Source organism: Taudactylus pleione, unplaced genomic scaffold (genome assembly GCF_031769625.1).
Source record: "Taudactylus pleione unplaced genomic scaffold, aTauple2 ptg000218l, whole genome shotgun sequence".
In the NCBI taxonomy this organism is placed as follows: Eukaryota; Metazoa; Chordata; class Amphibia; order Anura; family Myobatrachidae; genus Taudactylus; species Taudactylus pleione.
The window spans coordinates 11075850-11101646 of NW_028284620.1; the positions used below are offsets into that span (position 1 = coordinate 11075850).

The 25797-nt window shown below is 44.1% G+C and overlaps 1 protein-coding gene across 1 annotated transcript in view; it reads left to right on the forward strand.

Annotated features, from left to right (window-relative positions):
• Nucleotides 1-14416: 14416 nt before the first annotated feature.
• MTNR1A (melatonin receptor 1A) overlaps nucleotides 14417-25797 on the forward strand; it is a 344256-nt gene continuing 332875 nt past the window's right edge. Inside the window, exon 1 of the mRNA XM_088478815.1 lies at nucleotides 14417-14600. Within this exon, the coding sequence (XP_088334941.1) occupies nucleotides 14417-14600 (184 nt within the window). The remainder of the gene's footprint in view (nucleotides 14601-25797) is intronic.

The window sequence follows — 25797 nt, forward strand, 5'->3', positions numbered from 1 at the left end:
CAGGGCTTGTGCAAGTGTGCGTGAGGCTGCGATGGTACTCAATGTTACCAACGGTTTTACAGTCTTGTTATACATTACGGATACGTGTAAGGTAAAGTGGGCGTCCTTGTGTAGTGCTGCAACAGCATAGCGATCGCAATGAATTAGCATACTGTCGCAGTTGAACTGCGTGCAAAATAGCAACTGCGATCACAATAGCGATCCTTGCTGAATCAGGCCCAGTATGCACTTCTGTGTTAAGGAATTGAGGGGGTTTATGTATCAAGCAGTGATAAGTGTGGAGAAGTGGACGTTGCCCATAGCAACCAATCAGCTTGAAGTAGCATTTTTCAAGTACCATCTATAAAACAATAGGTAGGATCTGATTGGTTGCTATGGGCAACGTCTCCACTGATCCACTTCTCCACGCTTTTCACTGCTTGATACATAAACCCCAGTGTCAGTAAGCTCCAGTGAGGGCAGGCACTGATGTTAATGACAAATATCCCGGGTACAGCACTGTGCAAATTAATGGTACTATATAAATAAATAAAATCCATAATAATTTAATTGAATTATAGTATTTGAAAGGAACCTGTTGTGTTTGGAAGATTTTATGGTTTTACTGTAACCGATCTCCTCTCATTCTTCTGAAGGCAGATAATACGTGAAGCACAGTGTCTGGAAGAACCTCTGTAAATTCTGTTGCATACCAGTAGGTCTCAATCAGACTAATCATGGTCATCTTACCTACAGTACCTGGGTTTGTCTATACAACATTTGCACCAATGCTGGCAAGAGTGATCTGGGAGCAATAGATTTACTGGTGTGTCCTCAGTCGTCTTTGCTACAGTCACGCCAAATAGTCCCTCTCGGCGTACCTGGTCCTGGGAGACACTGCTAGTGCTGGGCAACTTTTTTTGCCGAAAGTCGCTTGAGGGCCGTATTTAATTAGTTTCGCATCCACGGAAAAGTTTTGCCTGCCCCACTTTTTGCCGACTTCGTGTGTTTTGGATGCGGAAACTTATTGTGCGCGTCCCCGCTATTCGCCGTATTCAATTACAAACCACGCGAAAACGGCAAGCGGCGAATTCAGATCAGGCGGGAAGTGCTGTCAGAATTGGGGAAATCAGCCTCAACCCCCAAACAAGATGCATTAATATAGGGGATCAATGTAGAAGTGTCCGAATAGCCCTAATAATACTATTTAGGGTACTTAAGTTGTTTCAGTAGCTTCTTATTAGTGTCTTTGCACAAGTGGTGAAGAATGGCATTAAACAGTATATTTTTTGGTAAAAATAAGTAGTCCTGTCAAATGTGGGGTGCTTGAAAATGGGTGCTAGCATCTTTTATTATTATTATTTTATTTATTTTAAAGTCTCTAAAGTGAAGTTTTAAAAAAATGTGAAAAACTCACCTGTTACATGCACCTGCAATCCTAAAAACACCTGACCCATCCTTGCAGACCCCCAAGAAGTCTATTTTGCTAGTTTTTATGCTTGTCCCCCCACTTTGTGCTTTTTTGCCCTCAAAATTAAAGTACTATTTCGGGGTGTTCTCAAATTTTTCCCCAGGATTTTTTGACGCAGTTGTCCTTTGGGGGGCTGTCCCAAGGTTTCTGAGTGGCTTCTCCACCTTAACACACCAAAATAAAAATGTTGAACTCTTTTCTCCTGCTGTTCAGAGGCAAATCTTTTTCACCTATTACATTGGATCAACTTTCCGCATAGGCGAAAACCGGCTGGAATTGAATTTGGAGATAAGTTTCGACCATACGAAAAGCCGTGATTGGCAATACTTTTTCACGGAAAATGGCTTTTCGCGTCTACTTGAATGCGGCTCTAAAACGCTATGTGATGTGACTAGGATGCATCAAGGATATGCTCTGTAATTTGATATGTGACACAGGTATATCTGTATGTGACTGAAGGGTCTATTTACTAAGCTTTGAATGGATATAAAGCGAACAGAGATAAAGTACCAGCCAATCAGCTCCTGTCACTTTTCAAACACAGCCTGTGACATGGCAGTTAGGAGCTGGTTGGCTGGTACCTTATCTCCGTACACTTTATCTCCATCCAAGGCTTAATAGACCCCAGAGTGTCTCAATCACCATGCAAAGTGTTACGACGCAGCGGCCAGTTTTTTCCACATCAAGTTCTGTTTACAGACTCAGTTGGATCAGATATACAAGTGTCACATATCAAATAGCACAGTCTCCTGGTGCATCCTAGTCACATTACAATGTTAGCAGAGTTGTCGGTTAGTGGCGCAGGAGGTGAGAGAGGGTGTCAGCTAGGGAGAGGGGCAGAGGGTGTCGGTTAGTGGTGCAGGAGGGAAGAGAGGGTGTCAGGGAGAGGGGCAGAGGGTGTCGGTTAGTGGTACAGGAGGTGAGAGAGGATGTCTGTTAGGGAGGGGGTGAGAGAAGGTGTCATTATAAAAATGAGGCCATTCCAGGTGTTGGGCCTTTCAGTCTGAGAGCAGGCTGATTAGTAGTTGCATCTGGAAGTGGCTCAGATAAGCTGTGTTAGGTTTTGGTTCAGTCTCTCACATACCCTGGGGGAGAACAGACACTGAGGTTTGTTCAGAGACACTGTTATTTGGAAGTGCTGTGTTTGTGTTTGTGGTAAGGCAGTAGGCCCTGCCACTTGTAGAGAGGGCATAACCTGTCTAGTCAGTGCCGAGACGGGCTAGGATTTCTTTTTATGTTTTGTTTATTTTGTTGCTTATATTGCACAATAAAACTGGTTCTGACCAGCTTGCATGAAAACCCTGACTGGTGTGCTATTTCCTGGCTGCTGTATGTAAGGAGGTGTCCATCTACCCCAGCCGACTATATGACAATTAATGAAAAAAAATTCTGTACAGTGGCACAGGCTGACTAAGTTTCTGAATATCCAGAAACACCCCCTGATGGACATGTTTGATTTTCTGTGATGGAGAGGCCTCTGACTCCATCTCCACAATGGCTGATCTTCTACTGATGCATTGAGAGCGGTGCAGGCAGGCTCAGGTGATTAGCTCTAGAGATGTGCGCTGACCCCTGTGTTTTGCTTTTGGTTCTAATTCATCATCTTTTGGCTTTGGCTAAACCATACTCAAATGTTTTCATTCAGATTTGGTTTTGGATCGGTTTTAGATTTTAAAAATAAATCGATAAAATAATTGATAAAATGGCTAAAATCTTATCATTTGGACCTGTTTACATGCAGTCCAAAATTTGAGTTCGGTTTTTAAATTCCAGTTCTCAACTGGCAGCAGACCCAAGCTGGGACTCTGTTCTACTCTGATCCCCAAAGTGATACAGACCTGGGATTCGATTTTACTCTGTACCCCTAAGTACCAGTGCGAGCATTGCTACCGGAGAGCTGGGGACATGTGCATGGACCAGTGGAGTTTCCGGGACTTACATTGATGTGATGCATCTCATGCTCATTGGGGTATTATACTCCTCCGCCATCTGGTAATTACATACCTTTGTCCGTTTGGATACCCTGCCTAAAGAATGCTGCTATTTTAAAATTTATGTCTTTTGTTATAATATTATTAAAAACTGTGCTTCACTATATGCACTTTTTTCCTTTTTTCACTCCCATGGGGAGTTTTATAAGGTCTCCTGTTGGGATGGAACATCCTCTGTGTGGTTTATTGATCCTATAAAAAGTGGAGATCCTGAAATACTGTGACTGGGCGCAGGTTGTGTGTTTTTCTGTTTTTTTCACAATATTGTATTTGGTGGAGGTGTAGGGGTACCCCCATTTGAAACTCACTGACCAGCTGCATAAAGTCCTTATTGCGCACGGATCTACATTTCATATCCATCTTTGCTTTAACCATTACAATTAGCTTCATATAATTGGAATTCCTAGACTTGCAATGCTGGAGCAATTGACTCTGTGTTAGGAAACTGACTAGAGCCGTAACTAGACTTTTTGGTGTCCTGTGCCAGAAAGAGCATTGGCGCCACCATCATTTTTTAAAGTGACATAATGCACCCTAAAAGGGCCATGGTTTCATGGGGAAGGGCCAGGGAAGAGATAGGAGAGGCCAGGATATGCTGGGGATGAAATAAGAGGAAGCTACAAGCAAGAATGATAATAAACAGAAATTTGACAGGCCCAAACAGCGCCCCCTGACCTGTGGTGCCCTGTGCCATGGCACCGGCCGCACTACCCTAGCTACGGCCCTGAAACTGAGTATGGTATAGGCGGCTTAATGTTCAAATCCTTTGTATGGCATGCTAAGTATTGTCTTTATTAATAAAAATTAAAAAGAGATTTAACTAAATAACAAGGTGCACACAAATAACACTATTACTGCTAGCTCACAAGCTAAGTGTATAAATATGGTTTAGAAAATTTGGTGTTCAAATCCTTTGCTTGGAGTCTTCTGAAAGTAAGTTTAAATGTGTGTGTATATATAAATATACAGAATCCTCCTCCCTTGCAAATCCTGCATTTGCTCGTATTGTGGGTACTGTTAGTAACTTCAGCATGTCCTGTCATACTGTATGTACTTGATTTCCTATAACAGCTTATTTACATTTTTAATTGTATCTGTATTCTCTTACTGCTTCTGCATGGGTGATATATGTAACTGTTGCAGTTACAAATCTCTTGTACGTTTAAAACCATTGCAGCTACAAACCCTGTACCCATTATGAATATGCCTATGCATTCAAGGGTTATTTAGAGCACCTTAGTATTATCAGGACTACACTTTTCCTGCGATACCAGAATTATACCAGCAGCACCTGTGCAATCCATCTGATTATACAAACTTGAACTGTTATTTATGATAGATTAACTCACACCATAGGAAAATTACTATAAAATATCTAGGATTATCATCTATTGGACTGTAAGGTCTGGAGAATCTGAGTCTGAAACTCACACTGCAGGCAGTGTCATTTCAATTAGTGTGTGCTATACTAAATTAATGCAAGATTTGCACACTAACTATCTTTGTGTGTCTCGTATTTTTGTATTTTACCCTCCCTCTCCCCCTCTACCTAATTTTCAGAAGTGTGGTTCTTTTCAGGACCATTCACTGTTAAAGCACAACCAAAGACTAACAGGGGTATTCAATATGGGAGCGATAAGTCCGTTTTTGCGTTAATATCGGAGCTATGACGTCATTATCGGATGTTTTACTTTTACATCTTATTTAATATCAAAGACTTATCGCAGTTTTGAAAAGTCGAAGATAAAAAACAGGGATAAGTTTTCACCATTGAATAGGTGTCGAAAAAAAGTGCAGAATTGGAGTTTAGGGGTGCAGGCTTAAAAAAAATAGCCTGCACCCTTCAGAATTACCCCTTGAAACGATCTGTGTCAAACTATCTGGCTGATTCACCCACGTGGGAACTGTCAGTTGCCGGAGCCAATCAGCGGGCGCTCTACAGTGAGCGCTGCCGCTGATTGGCTGATGGGACTGCAATGCCCCGTGAAGTCCGGGCAGCGGCCATTTGGGAGCTATCTGTATGTGTGACAACACACATACAGATAGCTTGTAGCGTGGATCGGGTAACTCGGTTTTTTTGTTTTTTAATCCCATGAATTACTGCGGAGACCAGCGCTGGATGTAGGTGAGTATGAAATCTTCCTTACAGGGCCAAATTTGAAGGATCTCTACTGGACAAGGGGACAGAAACTTCTGGTATAGGTAAGTATGTGTGAATGGGTAGGTGTATGTAATAAACTTATACTGGGCACGGTGTGTGTGTTTTGTCTTTTTTTAACTATTTTACAGTGAAATTACAGGTGCCGCATGTCTGCTGGCACTTGTAGTTCCACAAGTGCAAAATGGCAGGCATGCTGGCATTTGTAGTTCCACTGTAAAGTACAATAGTGTTACATTATTTGGCCCCCCTATTACCCCCATACCCACCAAGCAAGGGGTATGGGGAAGAGCCCCAGGCTTCAGCGTAAGCCTGTGGTGCTCGGGAGAGGGGGGACCCTTTTTTGGGGGGTCCCCGACTTCCCCGAGATCACCGGCTTGCGCTGACCGACTTGGGGTGTAATGCTTTGGACCTGGAGCCCCGGTGATTGGGTCTCCGGGCTGTGGCATTACACCCCAGTCGGTTGGGTCTGGTGCTGGTCTTAAATATAGGGGGTACCCCACGTCGTTTTTGCCCTCTATATTTAAAACCAGCACTAGTCCCTGTAGCCTGGTGTTGGTTTCTAAAATACGGTGGAACTCTACACATTTTGTTCCCCGTATTTTTAGAAACCAACACTGGCTGGCAAGCATGGGGCTGGTTTAGCTTTTGGGGGGGGGGGACCTTATGTCATTTTTTTTTGTCATTTTTTACAAATTTTTTTTACAGGTTAACTAAAACGGGAATTTTCGGGAAATATTCTAGGGACTCCCCTAAAGATGTCTAGACATGGGGGATCTCTATGGGTACCCCCATTTTTAACTCCTGAAGGAAGTCGGGGTTTCTAAAAGCTGCGGAAGGAAAAAAACACCATGCAAAGCTATTTAAAAACCAGACTTTCTTTTGTAGGCAAAAACGGGGTTACCCATAGTGATCCCCCATGTCTGGACATCTTTAGGGGGGTCCCTGGCATATTTCCCGAAAATTTCCGTTTTTTTTCCTTAAATGGGGTCAAGGGTAATTTTTTAAAAAACAGGGATAATTTTTCACCATTGAATAGGTGTCGGAAAAAAGTGCAGAATTGGGGTTTAGGGGTGCAGGCTTAAAAAAAATAGCCTGCACCCCTGTGAATGACATTTAAAGAAGAACTGTGTCAAAAAAAGTTTAAAAAAAAAATAGGGACACCCCAAAAAATTAATTAAAAAATTTGGGTGAAAAAAAAAATGGGAAAAAATTGTTTAACAATAGGGAAATATTTTCAGGGCTATTCTGTATGTATGCGGCAGGTGTTTTCTAGAATAGATTTATAGCGGCAGGTGCACAAATGCAGAATTTAAAAAAACTTACTTTAGGGACATCAAAATATGCTAGTACCCATTTTCATGTACCCCAAATTTGATGGGACCACTTAAAAAAACGAAAAAAAAAATAACCTAAGTGCTCTTCTGCATTACTTCTTCAATGTCGGGAAAAAAACACCTGCTGCGGCTATTTAAATCCCCGACTTTCAATTAAAGGCTAAAACGGGGGTACCCATAGTGTTCCCCCATGTTTTTACAACTTTAGGGGGGTCTTACAATTTTTTTAAGGAAAACTTCGTAACTTTACGCAAATCCAACTTCGGAGTTTCCTGTTTTTGTTAATTTTATATTGAATACGGGGATAAGCGGGAGCGCTCCCGATACTTTAACGCAGGTAAAAACTCCGATATGAAACGTCAACTTCGACAGTGAAGTTAACGTTTCATATTGAATAACCCTCTAAGGGGTATATTTATCAAAGTTTGATTTTGGTAAATTTTAAGCAAAATCGAATATAAAACCAAATCCCCTTCAAAATTGAATATCATCTAAACATCTGTCATTTTACATAAAACAACATGAGATCCCCTGATTTACTAATATTCAATTTGAAATCGAACACAACATCCCCAAAATAATAGACCTGCTTCATGCTGGCGATTTTAACATCAGCAGGTGCGAGTTACAAAGAAACATGCATAGATCAGTGAGATCAGTGCATGCTTCTATGTGAATAATCCTATTAAACATTAAAAGAAAAAAACATGTAGGGTTCCCTGGATAAATGTACCAATATAGGGGCATATTCAATTCCAGGCGAAAAATCCAGTATTTCGCATGATGGACTTTTCGCCGACATCGCTGTTTTTCTATGCGAAAATGTATTCCCCCGTATTCAATTAAAAATCGGTGAAAACGGGACCCGGCGAAACTCTAACATGCGAAAAGTACTGTCAGTTTTGGGGAAATCAGGCTGACACCCCCAAAAGATGCACTGACATTGGGATTCACTGTAGATACCCCCGAATAGCCCTGCTGAAGGTATTTGGGGTAATTAAATGAACTCAATAGTTGCTATTTAGCGTCTTTGCATAAGTGGTGAAGAATAGCATTTACCAGTTTTTTTGGGGGGAAATAACTAGTCCCAGCAAAGTTGGGGTACCTGAAAATGGGTGCTAGCATATTTTTAAGTTGCTAAAGTGAAATTTTAAAAATGGTAAAATAACCACCTGCCTCAAGCACCTGCAAACTTAAAAACACCTGGGGCATACTTGGGGACCCCCCTGGAGTATATTTTGCTAGTTTTTATTTTTGTCCCCCAACTTTGGACTTTTTCGCCTCCAAAATGAAAGTACTTTTTTGGGGTGATCTAAAGAATTTTATTTTACTTTTTTTAACGCAGTTTACCTTTGAAGGACTGTCCCAAGCGTGCAGGGTGGTTCCCGCAGCTTTGCACCCCAAAACTCCAGTTGTGCACTTTTCTTCAACACCTATTTATAGGCGAAACTTTTTCACAGGTCCCATTGCATTGAGTTTCCGCAAGGGCGAAAAGTCTTCGGAATTGAATGCGGAGGAAACTTTTCACATAGCGAAATGACGATACTATTCCGCACCTAATTGAATACGGCTATTAGTTTTAATATAAAAACATAGACATATGATAAAAATACAAAATAAGAATCAATTACTACACACAAATAGAACAGCACTTGATAATTGCATGTGTAATAATGTATCAGCCCTAAAATCTTCTAACTGAATACAAAATAGATAATGGGCCAAATGTAATAGGTCGTCTGTTTTGGTAAATTGAGAGTTTGGTGCTAAACTCGCAATTTTTAACAACTCTCCAATGTAATAGGGTGTCTGTTCACTAAAACTCGCATTTTTCAGAGTTACTAAAACTCTCCATTCTCAAACTTGCATCCAGATGTTTTCACATTGAAAACAATCAACTCGCCCAATGTAATAGAGTGTCTGTTTCAGACTCGCAAAAAAAAGATTACCAAAAGTCCCCAAATAATAGACCTGCTTCAGGCTAGCGAGTACATCCTGAGCAGGTCAGATTAACACAGAAACATGCACATATCCATGAGATATGTACATGTTTCTGTGTGTACTTATGTTAAATGTTTTTAAATAAAAAAAATGACGTGCATCCCCTCCCCAAAAGCATAACCAGCCCCGGGCTTTATAAAGCCTGTTCTGGTTCTGAAAATACAGGGGCCAAAATGCGTAGGGGGCCCGTGTATATTAAGAACCAGCACAGGGCTTTGTTGAGCTGGTCCTGGTTCTGGAAAATCAGGGGACAAAAAGAGTAGGGGTCCCCTGAAAATTCCAGAACCAGCACCGAACTCTGTCTAGCGGGGGGATAATGCCACAGCCAGGGAAAACCTTTCACCGGTTTCCCCGGCCAAAGCATTATCCCTGACCGCTAGTCAGTCCAGGCCGGGGATCCCTGGGGAGTTGAGGACCCCCCCAATAAAGGGGTCCCCCTCTCCAGGGCACCCCAGGCCTAGACTGATAGCCCGGGGATATCCCCGGCACCCTAGGGCGGTGGGTGCCGGGTTGATAGTGTAAACTGTAAAATTTAATTTTCCATATTGTCTTTATTTGTAGAACCACAAGTACCAGCAAGCCTCCCCTGCATGCTGGTATTTGGAGAACCACAAATACCAGCATGCGGGGCATTACGGGCCCGCTGGCACTTGTAGTTCCACAACTAAAGAAATACGTAAATAAACAAACTGACACCGTGAAAGTATAATTTTAATAAAACATACATGCACACTCACACATACTCACCTAGTATCCGAAGTAATCCATAGGGGTGTACCTGAAAAAAAAAAATCCCTACTCACCTCTCCTATGCGTCGATCACGTCCTCTTCTGCAAGTAGGTAATCCAGGGGTTCAAATAAAAAAACGCAAAAAAAACGAACCATACGGACCGAGCTCGACTTTTCCCGCCTGACTCGGATCTGATATCGAGGCAAAACGTCATCATCCCGCCTTCCGGGTCTCGCGGGTTTTGGACCCTATATAAGGTACCCGCGTCGGCGCCATTTTCTCACTCAGCTGTGGACAGTGAAGAGGGAGGGTGGGAGTTAGGGCTGGCTGGGCTGTGTAGTGTAGTGCAGTGTAGTGTAGTGTAGTGTAGTGCAGTGTAGTGTTGTGCTGTGCTGCTGTTGTCCATAGGGGCTGTGTCCACTCCTTTAAAGTCCATAGGGGCTGGCTGTGTTGTGCTGTGCTGCTGTTGTTAATAGGGGCTGTGTCCACTACTTCAAAGTCCATAGGGGCTGGCTGTGTTGTGCTGTGCTGCTGTTGTTAATAGGGGCTGTGTCCACTACTTCAAAGTCCATAGGGGCTGGCTGGACTGTGTTGTGCAGTCAGTTGTCCATAGGGGCTGTGTCCACTCCAAAGTCCTGTGCAGCGTCTCAGTCCTAAAGGGGTGCTGTAGTGTTGTCCAGGGGGTGCTCTGTCCATCAGGGGTGCTCCCCCCAAGTGCAAAAAAAAAATAATATTTTTTCTGTGTTTGTGAATTGTGTGCACTGTGGCTGCACGTGCATCAACAAAGGAGCAGCGCCAAGCATGCGCCTGTGTCCCATAAGTAAAAGGCCGGCTGGCTTGTCCGTTAAAGGGTGCTGTAACCCCCAAAGGGCACTCCAAACAAAATAAAAAAATATATTTTTTTGTGTTTGTGAATTGTGTGCGCAGTAGCCGCACGTGCATCAACAAAGTAGTGCCAAGCGTGCGCCTGTGTCCCATAAATAAAGGTCCGGCTGGATTGACTGCTAAAGGGTGCTGTAACCCCCCAAAGGGCACTCCAAACAAAATAAAAATTTTTTTCTGTGTTTGTGAATTGTGTGCACTGTGGCTGCACGTGCATCAACAAAGGAGCAGCGCCAAGCGTGCGCCTGTGTCCCATAAGTAAAGGGCCGGCTGGCTAATTTCTTAAAGGGTGGTGTAACTCACAAAGTGCACTAGTCTCCAACAAAAATAAAAAATATTTTCTGTGTTTGTGTGCGCCTTAGCCGCACGTATATATCAATATAACCTAAATGGAGGACCAAACTTTCTCTGATAAAAATAAAATAGGGAAAGATCAAGAACCACTTCCTCCTAGTGCTGAAGCTGCTGCCACTAGTCATGACATAGACGATAACATGCCATCAACGTCAAGGCCAATGCCCAATGTCGTAGTAGAGGGCACATACAATCTCAAATGACAAAGTTCAGGAAAATGACCTTGAAAAAAACATTTAAATCATCTGAAGAGAAACGTAAACTTGCCAATATGCCATTTACGACACGGAGTGGCAAGGAACGGCTAAGGTCTTTCCCTATGTTCATGACTAGTGGTTCAGCTTCACATGACAATGGAAGCCCTCCTCCCGCTAAAAAAATCAAACGAGTTAAGCTGGCAAAAGCACAGCGAAGAACTGTGCGTTCTAAGAAGATATCACAAATCCGCAAGGAGAGTCCAATTGTGGTGGCGGTTGCGATGCCTGACCTTCCCAGCACTGGACGGGAAGAGGTGGCTCTTTCCACCATTTGCACGCCACCTGCAAGTGCTGAAAGGAGCACCCACAGTCCACTTGCTGATATGCAAATTGAAGATGTCACTGTTGAAGTACAACAGGATGAGGATACTGGTGTAGCTGGCACTGAGGAGGAAGTTGGCGAGGAGGATTCTAATGGTGATGTGGTTTGTTTAAATCAGGCTCCGGGGGAGACAGTTGTTGTCCGTGGGATGAAAAAGCCCATCACGGTCATGCCTGGGCAGAAGACCAAACATTCCACCTCTTTGGTCTGGCAATATTTCTATCCAAATCCGGACAACAACTGTCTTGCCATATGTACCATATGTAAAGGTGAAATAAGTAGGGGTAGGGACATTAACCACCTAGAAACATCCTCCCTTATACGGCACCTGCAGCGCATTCATAAAAAGTTACTGTCAAGTTCAGAAACTTTGGCTAAGACCGTAAGCAGTCCAGGGACACCTAAATCCCTTTTTCCTGTTTTATCCAAGGATTCGGTGGATGAGGACGACATCTTGCCTGTGTAGAGCCAGTTTGTGCAGGGACACATTAATTGCCAGCTTGTTTTGTGGGGGTCCAAACGAACCAATCATTTCAGCCACAGTCATGTGGCAGACCCTGGCGCTGAAATGATTGGTTTGTTAAAGTGTGCATGTCCTATTTATACAACATAAGGGTGGGTGGGAGGGCGCAAGGACAATTCCATCTTGCACCTCTTTTTTTTCTTTGCAGTATGTACTGTTTGGGGCCTAGTTTTTCAAACTGCCATCCTGTCTGCCACTGCAGTGTCACTCCTAGATGGGCCACGTGTTTGTGCTGCCCACTCGTGTCGCTTAGCATAGTCATCCAGCTACCTCGGTGCAATCTTTTGGCCATAAAAACACTATTGTGAGGTGTGAGGTGTTCAGAATAGACTGGAAATTAGTGGAAATGAAGGTTATTGAGGTTAATAATTGCATAGGAGCAGAAAAACCCACAAATTATGTGATTTAAGCTGTTTTTATGCTTTTTTTCAAAAATATACAGATCCAAAACACAAAACCCAGAACCCAAAACACGGAAGGGTGGTTTTGGCAAAACCAATCCAGATTGAAAACACGAAGAAAGATCCAGATCCAAAACCAAAACACGAAAAGTGGCTGGTGCACACCCCTAATTAAAAGGTCTCAGTTTACATAGTCCTAAACTCGCCTGCACTCGCAAATGCAGTAGCCTCGAGCTGAAAAGTTCGCAGGCTATTGAATTTGCGAGTTTCAGTACAAACTCGCACTTTTTAAAAGTGCGAGAAAGTGCGAGTTTGTACTGTTACTAAAACTGACTACCTATTTACATTTGGCCCAATATCTCTCTTGTTGCTCCAATGAGATTCCAAGCCACACAAAGAGGTTACTCACAGGTGTATATTGAGGTAGCTATTTGTTATGCCATTGATCAGTTGTTAGTCATTCCCAAATCCTCACTTATAGTGCAGGTATGCCGATTATTTAATATACAGACGTTAATGGCAATTATTTAACACTGGCATCCCAGTGTTACACAAAGTTATCTTCCGTTTTTAGCTCCTGGGAGCAAAAGAGAGTTACCTCAATCTTAAATGCCGGTGTCCTTGATTGAATCCAAGGGGATGAGCAATACAAAGATCACTGTAATGGTGCAACCCCACCAAGGTCAGTTTTGGTCGGTGCTCCAATCTCCCCACAGGCCTGCCGCTAAGGTATAGAAGAGCTCACACTTGTAAGCAGCATCTGTAAGCGGTCTCTGTCCCGGCTGCTTGGCACAAAGATCCAGGAGTCTCGAAGCTTGCTCAGGAGCAGTGACGTGAACTCACACTGACGTGCAGCGGCTGTAAGCGATCTTTGTTCCCGGCTGTTCAACATAAAGTCTATGGGGTCTATTTACTAAGCAGTGTTAGGAGACAGAGTGAACAGTGATAAGAAAGTGATTAGGTGCCAGCCAATCAGCCCCCAACTGCCATTTTCAAACACAGCCTGTGAGATGACAGTTGGGAGCTGATTGGCTGGCACCTTATCATTTTCTTATCACTTTTCACTCTGTCTCCTAACACTGCTTAGTAAATAGACCCCTAGGTCTCTAAGAGCGGTGGCAAGGACCTCAATATCCTGGAGGATGACGTCAATGCGTTTTATCCTGCAAATCTCCGGGACTTTCTCAAGACTGCTCATGCTCTTGGATTCAATCAAAGACTTATTTTGTATTTTTATCATATGTCTATGTTTTTTATATTAAAACTATATTGGTACATTTATTCAAGTCTCCTGTTTATTAATAGAGAGCAGACAGATTTGTGTTTTTTATTTCATTTTTATTGGATACTTGATAGTTGATATCATTCAATGCCAAGCGCAGTAATGGCTGTATATAGGGTACTATTGTGTAGCCACGCCCCTTCCTTGTGATACCAAGAGCCTTTTTTGTGATGCGCTCTGAAGGTGCGCGATGTCCTTTTATAAAAGCTGGAAGAGAGGGTGCAAATTTATAGTTTGAAGGGGGGCGCCGAATACCCTAGCACCGGTCCTGCCAGCAAGTAATACATAGCAAAAAGATAATACAGTTTCAAGTCTATGCAACTTGAAAACGTATGTGGTGTTAACATACTGTAGTGCAGTTTGCACGTATTCCACTAGATGGAGCTGAAGTGATGTATACAGCCTGCTACTGATGTGCTGATTTGGCAGAACGCTAGGTGTCACCTGCAGCTTGCAGCTTATCCTACTGCCAGGGAGGACAGGCGCTGGGATGCTATAAAAGTATCCTCTATGACACATGCACATGCAAACTAAAAACTTGGCAGGCAAGCAAAGGATGGATTCCTTATAAATATCGTGTGATCACTTTCTCACTTTGCTTTTACATCAGGCAACAGGAGACATGAGACTTGAAATGAGCTAAAGTTATCTGACTACTACAACAAACTGTCTAGAAAAGTAAAAAAGCAAAATAGACTAGAAAAGAGAGAGAGAGAAAAAGAGGAAAATGCTATTAAATGTAAGTGCACTGAATGGCTCTTTATACATCCCCAAGGAGCTGACACTGGATCGCCCACCCTGGGTGGCCACTGCTCTCGCTGCCATCCTCATCTTCACCATCGTTATTGATATTTTGGGGAACCTCCTGGTGATCTTATCTGTGTTCAGGAACAGGAAGCTGAGAAACGCAGGTAGGACACATCTTAATTGACATTTTCTATGTCTCTTACAGGCATAGTACAGATGAGTCTATAATTGTTGGAATTGCTAAACGTGTGTCATACAATAAATCCAATTAGCACAGGGTCACGTTCCATCAGCTGTAGAAAGTTTATGTGGGGACATGCTCTAGATGACCTGGATGTCCACTGTCCTGTGAGGCTCCATCCTTAGGCTATCCATGATCATGTAACAGAACTCATACATAAATGCAATATGTTAATATTTTTTTTTATATGTTTCATTGACGAATATATGTAATGTGATGTGAAAGTAGCCTGGATGGGCATAAAGATGTGTTCATTATTTATATCTAGCGATAGTAATGGAAATAATGTGAGCACTGATTTGCTGTATACACAGATCAGCAGCCGAGCTCCTGTAATTGCAGTCATTTTAGCTACCTGTATAGAGTTCTCTGACTGTATAATATTATTTCATCTTCAGCAGAGATATTCTGATTTCCTCACTCGGCGCATCTGCACATGATGTCATTAGAGTATGTGGATGTATGTTATTTAATGGTTGTCAGATAACTTCAGGAACTAAGCAGACATAATATGCAATATTAATAATGCTCTTTCTGCCTATATCTATTAGGGTATAACATTAAATACACACTTACTGTAGTGTGTAGACTCTTTTCTGTAGTATGTTTCAATAATCATGAATGACTTTAAAGCATTAAATACGGATTTACCCAGCAGTTGACAGAAATTAATGAAATCTACTCTAACACATCTATCCTTTTAAACTACTAGAATGATGTGTAATATATATATATATATATATATATATATATATATATATATATATATATATATATGTAAACCTGTGGAGGCCCCTAGGGTATAATGAAAACTGCACGACAGGTCACCTGTTTAACAGACGTTTCAATGCTTTCACTGCATTTTCCTCAGTGTAAAGTGCTGGAACCGGTTGAACTGGTGTCCCGTCGTGCAGTTTTCATTATACCCTGGGTGCTGATGTGGGATTGAGTCACATTTGGATCTACTTTGGCAGTGAGTGGAGGGCAACAGGGTGAAGTTTACATATATTATTATTATTGATTGTGGAAATACTTTATGGTGTCAGATTTGCGCTGGCATAAGAGATTTGATATTATTAGCTATGCCCCATTGGAATTGTATTAAAAAGAAGCACTTGTTCGCACACCTGTTTTGTAGGTTATAGCTATCACTAATTTGTCGACCTAAACCCAAGGATTGTACAATCTTTTTTTGCCTCAAGGCCGTATTTGGACATTGTATTCACTTGAATTAAATGCTAATTTGCTTAAAAACATAATTTACGAAAGGAAAAGTGGAACCTCTTTGTAGATATGCCATACATGTTACCATAATGAAAGACCCTGTGGGAGCTGGGACCCACATTAGGGTGTGTGGAGGTCATGATACATAGGGGGCAGTAAATCCTCTCTCCCTGATAATGGAAGTGTCAAACCCATCTCCCTGTAACATGTTTGGTCACTTTCACCTCAGTTACACAATTCTTATCCTTGTCCGTCTGTTCTTCAATTGTTTTCCCCCAACCTTTCACCTGCCCTAAGCACCCTTGTATTTGTCATCTTAACGGGTCCTCCAAAATCAGCCTGATAGGCCTCGTGTCACACAGGGATGTAGTTGGGATGCCGGTGGTTGGGATGTCGTAGGTCACAATCCCGGCGCCGGAGTCCCAACAGCAGTCGGGATCCCAGCTCCACAATCTCGACTGCCGGCATCCTATTAGGATTAGGCACTGGGGGATGGTTAGGATTAGGCTGTGGGGGAGGAAGGGTTAGGGTTAGGCTGTGGGGGGAGGGTTAGTGAGGGTAGGGGTACTTACCTGTAGACATAGGGATTCTGACTGTCGGGATGCAGCTGTCTGTATTTTGACCGCGGCATCCTGACCACCGGGATCCGGTACCCAATCCATCACATGGCCTGTGAGTTGTGCATCGACCATGCATTGGCTGCATGGCCTCCCTAGCTTACCTGGGACGCAATACAGATGCCGGAATCTCGACAAGGGTTAATAGTCCTGCTCGACAATCCCGGGAGCCACAATTAAGAAAGTAAAATTAGGATAGGGATTAGGGTTAGGCAGTAGGGGGAGGGTTAGGGTTGGGCTGCGGGAGGGGAGGGTTATGGTTAGGGGGGCATAGATGGCCTGCATTCCCACAGCTGAGGCTTACTCAGCTGGTCAGTGCCGCACAACATCGCGACTGATGGACGCTATGGTGATCACAGGTTGCGACCTTGATCGCAGATGCTGACATGAGGTGTCTCTTCACTTCAGATGCCTCCTGCAGCATTTGAATTTTAGCAGGACAGAATAGCAACGCCGCTTGTGTGCATCTTTGCAATTCCGTCCACTTTTGAATCACTTTTGAATCAGCTCCACAGTGAGGAATGGAATTCAGCAGAATGGTGAAACACGTCTTGAAGATTGTATCTCTTGCAATTCACCCATCAAAATCTGACTTGAAATGTTACATTAATTTTGCTCATCTCTAGAGGAAAGCCATATTGAATTTGTTAATTTTACTTACAACATTGATAGAAGCATTATGCTTACATCAAATGCAGCGTATTCAGTATATTTATTTCAGCAGTAGGAAATGGAATATTGCTATATCTATAATTTTCCTTGCTGACATAACTCACATTATGCTGTCAGTAAGGAGTTCATGTATGAAACCTACACTTACTGGTATATGAAACATACCCTATATCACCGCTGCTTCAGCAATCTACAGAGCAGAGTATTTCTATTCAAGCTTATTGATGTGTGTTGATTTCCCTAAAATCAAATCAATTATAAAGTTGTAAAGTTTTTTATTCAATTTAACACCCGGCTGTTTATTGTTTTGATGTTTCTCAGATTATCCACTTACAGCTCAGTGACATATTGAACTAGGAACGAAATCACACCCCAGTAATTGTACAATATGAGCAGGCGGTCAGAGACACCTCAGTGACAATCAGATATTAAGGGCCTATTTATCACTTATTGGGATCCCTTGCAGCAATAAGAAATTCTGTACTCATAGGCATCTTTATAATGGGTGCAAGGTGTGCACCGCACACCATGCACCCACAGTTAATAATATACTTACCTCTCCGCAGATTCCGATGTGCTGCTCCGCAGTGCTGGATCGGCACTGCAGAGCAGCAAAAACTCACTGGGAAAATGGCAGCGGCCATTTTCCCAGTGATCTGTGCATGCACATAAAAGATGTCCCCGGGAAAATAGGCACAGGCGCCATTTTCCTGGAGACCCACCAATGCGCAGTAGATTCTGGCATGAAGCCAGAATCTACAGCGCTCAGTGCACTGACAGAGAGGAGGGGGCCCAAATGGTGGTTGCACTCGGGCCCCCTCCTCTCATAAACTGCCCCTGTCTGTACTGCCCGGATGTATTACAAATCACATCCAGGGACAGGGGCTCTGTTAGGAGCTCGACCCTGCGATGTGTAAAGAAAACTGATCGCATCAGCAATCACTTTACTTTATGCTGTGAGACCACCGGCAGCCTACTGCGCATGCATGGCCATCAGACAGTGCAAGCATGAGTTGCTATTACCGGAGAGGGATACAAATGATGCCTTTTCTGTTAAGTTATGTGTGATATAGCCCATAGGCTACAATGGCTAGTACCAGCTTATGATGGCGTTAGCCAACGGGTCCAAGCTCCGGAATGTGAAGTCTCACAATATAGCAATGTAGCAGCCCCCAACAATAGCAGCTCCCCATATGCAGTTAGAAACAGGGAAACTGCAGCAGACTTCTGCTGTGGAACCCCATTAATACATCCATGGGATATTTACATTTTGTATGTCTCCCCTGAAAATGGGTGTTTTTGGGGGGATTGTCCCTCAAAATTTGTTTAGTAAATAGGCCTCTTAGGTGCCTGTTTATCAATCATTATTTGTAAGGTATATTTGGGGGTTACCCACAAATAATAATTATCTTTAGGAGGCTGCTGCTGCAAAAGTTGCCCCCATTGAAACCTTTGGGGGCTGCTTTCCTGACTTAAATACCTTCACATTCCGGAGCTTGGCGTTAGCCATTGTAACCTATACTGTAGTCTGCCTATAGCAAAAAGTACCGGGTGTTGGATCCTTGGGTCTCTCCACGGCTCTCACCACTCGTGAATGCACGGTCACATGCACTGTAATGCAACGGTCACTGGAAAGTGAAAGAAAAGTGTCACTAATGCGATCACTTTACTTTTACACAATGCAGGGACAGGCTCTTATCGGAACCCCTGTCCCTGCATGTGTTCAGTAGTACGTACCAGGCAGCTGGTACTTAATTTCTTATTGCCGCAAATAGCAGCACTAAGAAATTACAATGATTGGGTCTAGTACCAGATAATAAATATGCACCTAATATTTACTGTGTTATTCCTAGCCAGCCAGAGTCTCTCTATCTATTGCTGCACTACAAGTACATGAATGGTTCGTCAGCCCGCTGCCTTGAGCAGCTTTTTAATGACTGTTAAAAGTAGGGGTGTGTACCGGCCACTTTTCGTGTTTTGTGTTTTGGTTTTGGATCTGGATCTTTCTTCGTGTTTTGGATCTGGATTGGTTTTGCCAAAACCACCCTTCCGTGTTTTGGGTTCTGGGTTTTGTGTTTTGGATCTGGATTTTTTCTTAAAAAATAAAAAAAAACGCTAAAATCACATAAAATGGGCCTTTTTTTGTTCCTACGCTATTAATAACCCCAATAACATTAATTTTCACTCATTTCCACTCTATTCTGAACACCTCACAACTCACAATATTGTTTTTAGGCCAAAAGGTTGCACCAAGGTAGCTGGATGACTATGCTAAGCGACACAAGTGGGCGGCACAAACACGTGGCCCATCTAGGAGTGGCACTGCAGTGGCAGACAGGAAGCCAATCAGCGTTATGGTGCCCATTTGCATGTAGCATGAACCCGGGAGATCCGCGCTACATGCATCTGTGTGATTGGCACAGAGCAATGACAGGTCCGTGAGACCCGTCTGTGCTGCTGTGGTAAAAAAAAAAAAAAAAACCTGTGTAAAAAAAGAAAAAAATGGCGTGCACCCCCCCAAAAAAGAGCAACCAGCCCCGGGCATTAGTAACCCAGTTCTGGGTGTGCTTAAATACAGGGGACAAACGACGTAGGGGTCCCCTGTACTTAAGCACAACCAGCACCGGGCTAGTCAGAACCAGCGCTGGTTGCCAAAATACGGGGGACAAACGACGTAGGGGTCCCCCATATTCTGCGCAACCAGCTCTGGGCTCTGATCCGGTCCTGGTTCTGGAAATACAGGGGAAAAAAATTAGTAGGGTTCCCCTGTATGTTCCAGAAACAGCACTGGACTTTTTCTAGCGGGGGGCTGATGCCACAGCCAGGGGAGCCCTTTCACCGGGCCCCCCAGCCGCAGCATCAGCCCTGACCGCTAGTCAGCCCAGGCCGGGGATCCCTGGAGAGCTGGGGACCCCCCCAATAAAGGGGTCACCCTCTCCAGGGCACCCCAGGCCCAGGCTGATAGCCCGGGGCTATCCCCGCCACCCCTGGTGGCGGTGGGTGGCGGGTTGATTGTGTGGTGTGGTGTAAATAAAGAATATCAAACATTGTCTTTACAAGTAGAACTGCAAGTCCCAGCTAGCCTGCCCCGCATGCTGGTACTTGGAGAACCACAAGTACCAGCATGCAGGGCATTAAGGGCCCACTAGTACCTGTAGTTCACCTGTAAAAAAAATGTTTAAAAAAACACAGGACACACACACCGTGACAGTATAAGTTTATTAAACATACATACACACACACACACACATGTACACATACTCACCTATGTAACCTGTAGCATCGGTCCACTTGTCCGGTAAAGTATCCATAGGGGACCTGTGAAAAAAAACATACTCACCATCTCCTATGCGAGGTTCTGTCCTCTTCGTTCCAAAGTAGGCATCCCCGGACTTGGCAAAAAAAAAAACGAAAACGCGATCCACGAACTTAGTACCGTTCTATAGAACGGTACTTCCCGAATGAGAGCTTAGCGGCGGGGTATCACCATGGAAACCCCACTGCTAAGCGTTCATTGGCTGAGAGAGGTCATCTCCCGTCTCTCAGCCAATGAACGGCTCCCTCCATTGTAGTCAATGGTGGGAGCCGCAGGGTAAACTTTAATAACCTTGCGGCTCCCACCATTGACTACAATGGAGGGAGCCGTTCATTGGCTGAGAGACGGGAGATGACCTCTCTCAGCCAATGAACGCTTAGCAGCGGGGTTTCCATGGTGATACCCCGCCGCTAAGCTCTCATTCGGGAAGTACCGTTCTATAGAACGGTACTAAGTTCGTGGATCGCGTTTTCGTTTTTTTTTTTGCCAAGTCCGGGGATGCCTACTTTGGAACGAAGAGGACAGAACCTCGCATAGGAGATGGTGAGTATGTTTTTTTTCACAGGTCCCCTATGGATACTTTACCGGACAAGTGGACCGATGCTACAGGTTACATAGGTGAGTATGTGTACATGTGTGTGTGTGTGTGTATGTATGTTTAATAAACTTATACTGTCACGGTGTGTGTGTCCTGTGTTTTTTTAAACATTTTTTTTACAGGTGAACTACAGGTACTAGTGGGCCCTTAATGCCCTGCATGCTGGTACTTGTGGTTCTCCAAGTACCAGCATGCGGGGCAGGCTTGCTGGGACTTGCAGTTCTACTTGTAAAGACAATGTTTGATATTCATTATTTACACCACACCACACCACACAATCAACCCGCCACCCACCGCCACCAGGGGTGGCGGGGATAGCCCCGGGCTATCAGCCTGGGCCTGGGGTGCCCTGGAGAGGGTGACCCCTTTATTGGGGGGGTCCCCAGCTCTCCAGGGATCCCCGGCCTGGGCTGACTAGCGGTCAGGGCTGATGCTGCGGCTGGGGGGCCCGGTGAAAGGGCTCCCCTGGCTGTGGCATCAGCCCCCCGCTAGAAAAAGTCCAGTGCTGGTTCTGGAACATACAGGGGAACCCTACTAATTTTTTTCCCCTGTATTTCCAGAACCAGGACTGGATCAGAGCCCAGAGCTGGTTGCGCAGAATACGGGGGACCCCTACGTCGTTTGTCCCCCGTATTTTGGCAACCAGCGCTGGTTCTGACTAGCCCGGTGCTGGTTGTGCTTAAGTACAGGGGACCCCTACGTCATTTGTCCCCTGTATTTAAGCACACCCAGCACTGGGTCACTAATGCCCGGGGCTGGTTGCTCTTTTTTGGGGGGGGCACGCCATTTTTTTCTTTTTTTACACAGGTTTTTTTTTTTTTTTACCACAGCAGCACAGACGGGTCTCACGGACCTGTCAGTGCTCTGTGTCAATGACACAGATGCAAGTAGCACAGATCTCCTGGTCCGTGCGTGCATCTGTGTCATTGAAATACACAGCAGCACAGACGGGTCTCACTGACCCATCTGTGCTCTGTGTCACTGTCAATCACACAGATGCATGTAGCACGGATCTCACGAGTCCGTGCTACATGCAAATGAGCACCATAATGCTGATTGGCTGAGAGCCGTGACAGACGGCTCTGTCAGCCAATCAGCACTTTGCCCATTAAAGGCAAAGGCATTTTTTTAAAAATGGCCGCTCGAGGCAAAACCTCGAGATCCGACAGCAGATCTCGAGGTTTTGCCTCGGGAGAGGGATCCGGGGCAGACAGGGAGATCCGAGCTTGGGCTCGGATCGCCCCGGATCCCCGAAGTTCGGGTGGGTTCGGTTCTCAGGGAACCGAACCCGCTCATCCCTAGTTAAAAGTTAAGATCACAAGACTGATTGGACTCTTTTTGTAAATATACTGTTCATGTAGATGTGTTTCATTTTTATGCAGCCTGTTTTATCACTGTGTCTGTCAAATTTGCAAGTATACTGTATCATATAATTGAATTGCGGTGGGTGGACATAGATATATTTAATGTACTATTTATATGGAAACAAAAGTTGAAAACTTATTTTATAAGATGTCTGAGAAGACTTTTGTACATTTGCCAATATCGTATCTATGTTATAGAAATGTGTATTTGTGTATCCTCTGTTTTCATGTATCACGCGCTGTACTGTTCATGCAGAGTCCATACAAATTAATTTTCCGTGCCAAATCTAAATGTATCAGGACTCTGGGCCTGATGCAGACCCTCTCGCAAGCGCTATGCGCTCGCAAGCGGGTCAATGGTGGGGCATTGCGCATGCACGGCGTGCGCAATGCGCGTGCGCAATGCGCGTGCGCAAGCCCCGGAGCGAGAGAGAAATTCTCTCGCTCTGGGGCTCGCTACAAATGGGGCGACTGTCGATGTTGATCGACAACTCGCCCCTTTTTGTAGGCAGGGTGGGGGGGTGGCTGGACAAACGGAGGCGTTCCTGAAGGAACGCCTGCCATTTGTGGGCGGCCCTACTGACATCACGAGTGATGTCAGTAGTGAGCTTCCGGCTCTATTAGAACCGGAAGCTCACTGGGGCTTGCGGCAGATGAGACCCTACCACAAGGGTCTCGTCACAAGCCCGATGGTCACGACCATTGCAACCATCACCTGGCCGCTCGCTAAAGCTGTGGGTGGTCACCCACAGCTTAGCGAGTGGCCAGGAGGCTGGGTTTTTAAAAACAAAGCAGCCGCCCTGATTCAGAGCGAGCGCTCGCTTTTTGCGAGCAGCTCTGAATCAGGCCCTCTGTGTTCTATGAAAGTAGGCCCAACAAATGCATTGATTACAAGTAACCAAGTTGAACAGGATTTCTAAGAGGGGGTAAACGAGGATGAGAGGGAAACTGTCACAGAGGCAAACATGGGATTTCCATGCTGAAAAATGTATGCAGGGTTATTGCCTGGTCAGTGTTTTACCGGTCCGAGATGGTAAATGGAACTTGTGCCAAAGTTATAAACAGTGCCCCCATCTGTGGTGCGAAACGCGTCAGTAGTTTGGACCCCTGGATATTTCTGTGACATAGCTGCATAACCAACATACCATCTTGAAAGTCGGCCAACAGATCACACTCATGGATTACATCAGGACTGAATCCCCGGCGAGCCCGATGTTATTTCACCACAAAAGATACTTACAATTACTCTCCCCCTTCTCCTTTTGGTTGCTGTAAGGAGATAAGGGTTTACAGTCATACAGAAATTATACGGGACTTCCAACCATTTAATTCCGCTTCCCTTCCCAATTTTCCCAACCCTATCCTCACATTAAACACAGTCTGTCTTGAAGTCCCGTATCAGCACATTACCTTCACTCACTCCCACCCTGCGTATGTCCACTCTGTCTTTTTAATACAGGTAATCGGCACATTGTAGCCGGCTTAAACATTTAGGAATTTTAACAAGCATGAAATAGTGGATACATAGTATACTACCCTATGAACATCTTGCAAATCTCTTTTTCTTGCAACATATAAATAAATGAGAATGTTTCTTATCAAAACATAATGTGTAGCTATTTTTATTATAACTGCAGCACAGGGCATTGTACTGTTTTTTCATGGTTATAATCTTCAGACATAACTAGAAATATTAGATATAGTACAATATATATTTTGTAAATTAGTATATATGCACTAAAAAGATTATAATTATAAATACAGATTCATGACGGAGAAGGTTTGCGCTAAGGCATCACCCAAAAGGTGAGCAAGCAATTTTTGAAAGAATATTTCTGTGACACCTACTTGTTTGCCGGTATTGCCCGGAACTCCGGAGAGACGGACATAGGCCCTCATTCAGAGCCGCTCGTTAGCGGCAGTACGCTCGTTCCGAGCGATGTTTGCACATCTGCGCATGCGTACGGTTTTTAGTACGCATGCGCGAACCAGTCAGTGCGGCCGAAAATCGTTTGTACGCTATATTGCGAGTGCCTGCTATTTTGAGTGACAGAATGAGGCGTATGTGGGTGGTAACAGGGGAAGGTGCTTGAAAATGGGGAGTGGAGATCCGAATGCAGGCGTGCTTAAAGGTCAAAACGGGCGTTTTATGGGTGTGTATATTTAAAACAGCAGCGTCATTGTCCACGTCACTGGGTTATTTTATAGCCAGAACTGCTCGCAAATTTGTGGTAGCAAACACCAACCACAAGAATAGCGAGCAGTTCATACGCTGGTCGATGTACTCGATTAATCTAATAAATAGCGGACATGACGTATGGTGCGAGCGGCCAGGGGGCGTTTTTAACAAATAAACGAGCGTATGTTTTGCTCGTTCGTTCAGACTTAGAGGTGTGAACAGACTGCAATGTGCGTACGGATCATTTGAATAGCCACCCCTTGTTTTTAAACGAACGACCGCAAATAGCGAACGGCTCTGAATGAGGGCCATAGACTGCATTGCTGGACGTGAACCATCTGTGAGGTTGAGGCTGGGACCGTACCACCGTTTACTAAAGGACATAATAACATAATAACCTGACAGGTACTAATTGGAAAGTCTCCTATTGGAGAGATTAAGCCTCCCTCCTGCCCTTCTTTCCCCCGGTCAGCTCAGAGGGGGTGTACGGACCTCCTGAAGTGGAGACCTAATATCTTTTGTACATGCCCCATGTCATGAACAACACTGAGGTATTATAACAGGCATCGGTATCTGTATTGATTGCGGCTACAGTCTATGAGACTGAGAGACTTCCTATACATATAAAAGGAGGACATTTGAATATGTACAAACCATTACGAGTTGTGTGTGGACACAGTAAATATCCGCTGTTGATATATTGAAATCAGTTTAAAATATAAGATCCACCTCATTCAACTAACTAATCAAGTGGAATTATAGTTAAAACTTTTCAAGTATAAAATTCCTGTAATATTTATTTTTATTTCATGGAAAATTTTATGTGATGTTTTGGGATTATTTTTGTTGACCGGTCAATGAATTATTTTATATGTGTGATAATAAATATGTTTATAATGTTACATTTATGACTTTCTCTGTACCAAATTTCATAGTATCAGCGCAAGGGTGTTTTAATGTTTTCTGTATGACAATTGCCCTACATGGTTGGGTAAGGGATGCCGGAGCTCGGGATCTCGGCCGTCAGAATCCAGATACCAGCCTCCCGACAAGGTTAGGATAACAACACATGTCTGTAAGTATGCTAACCCTACCCCTGCTAACGCTCCATCACACAGCCTAAACCTAACCTCTCTCCCCCGCAGCCTAT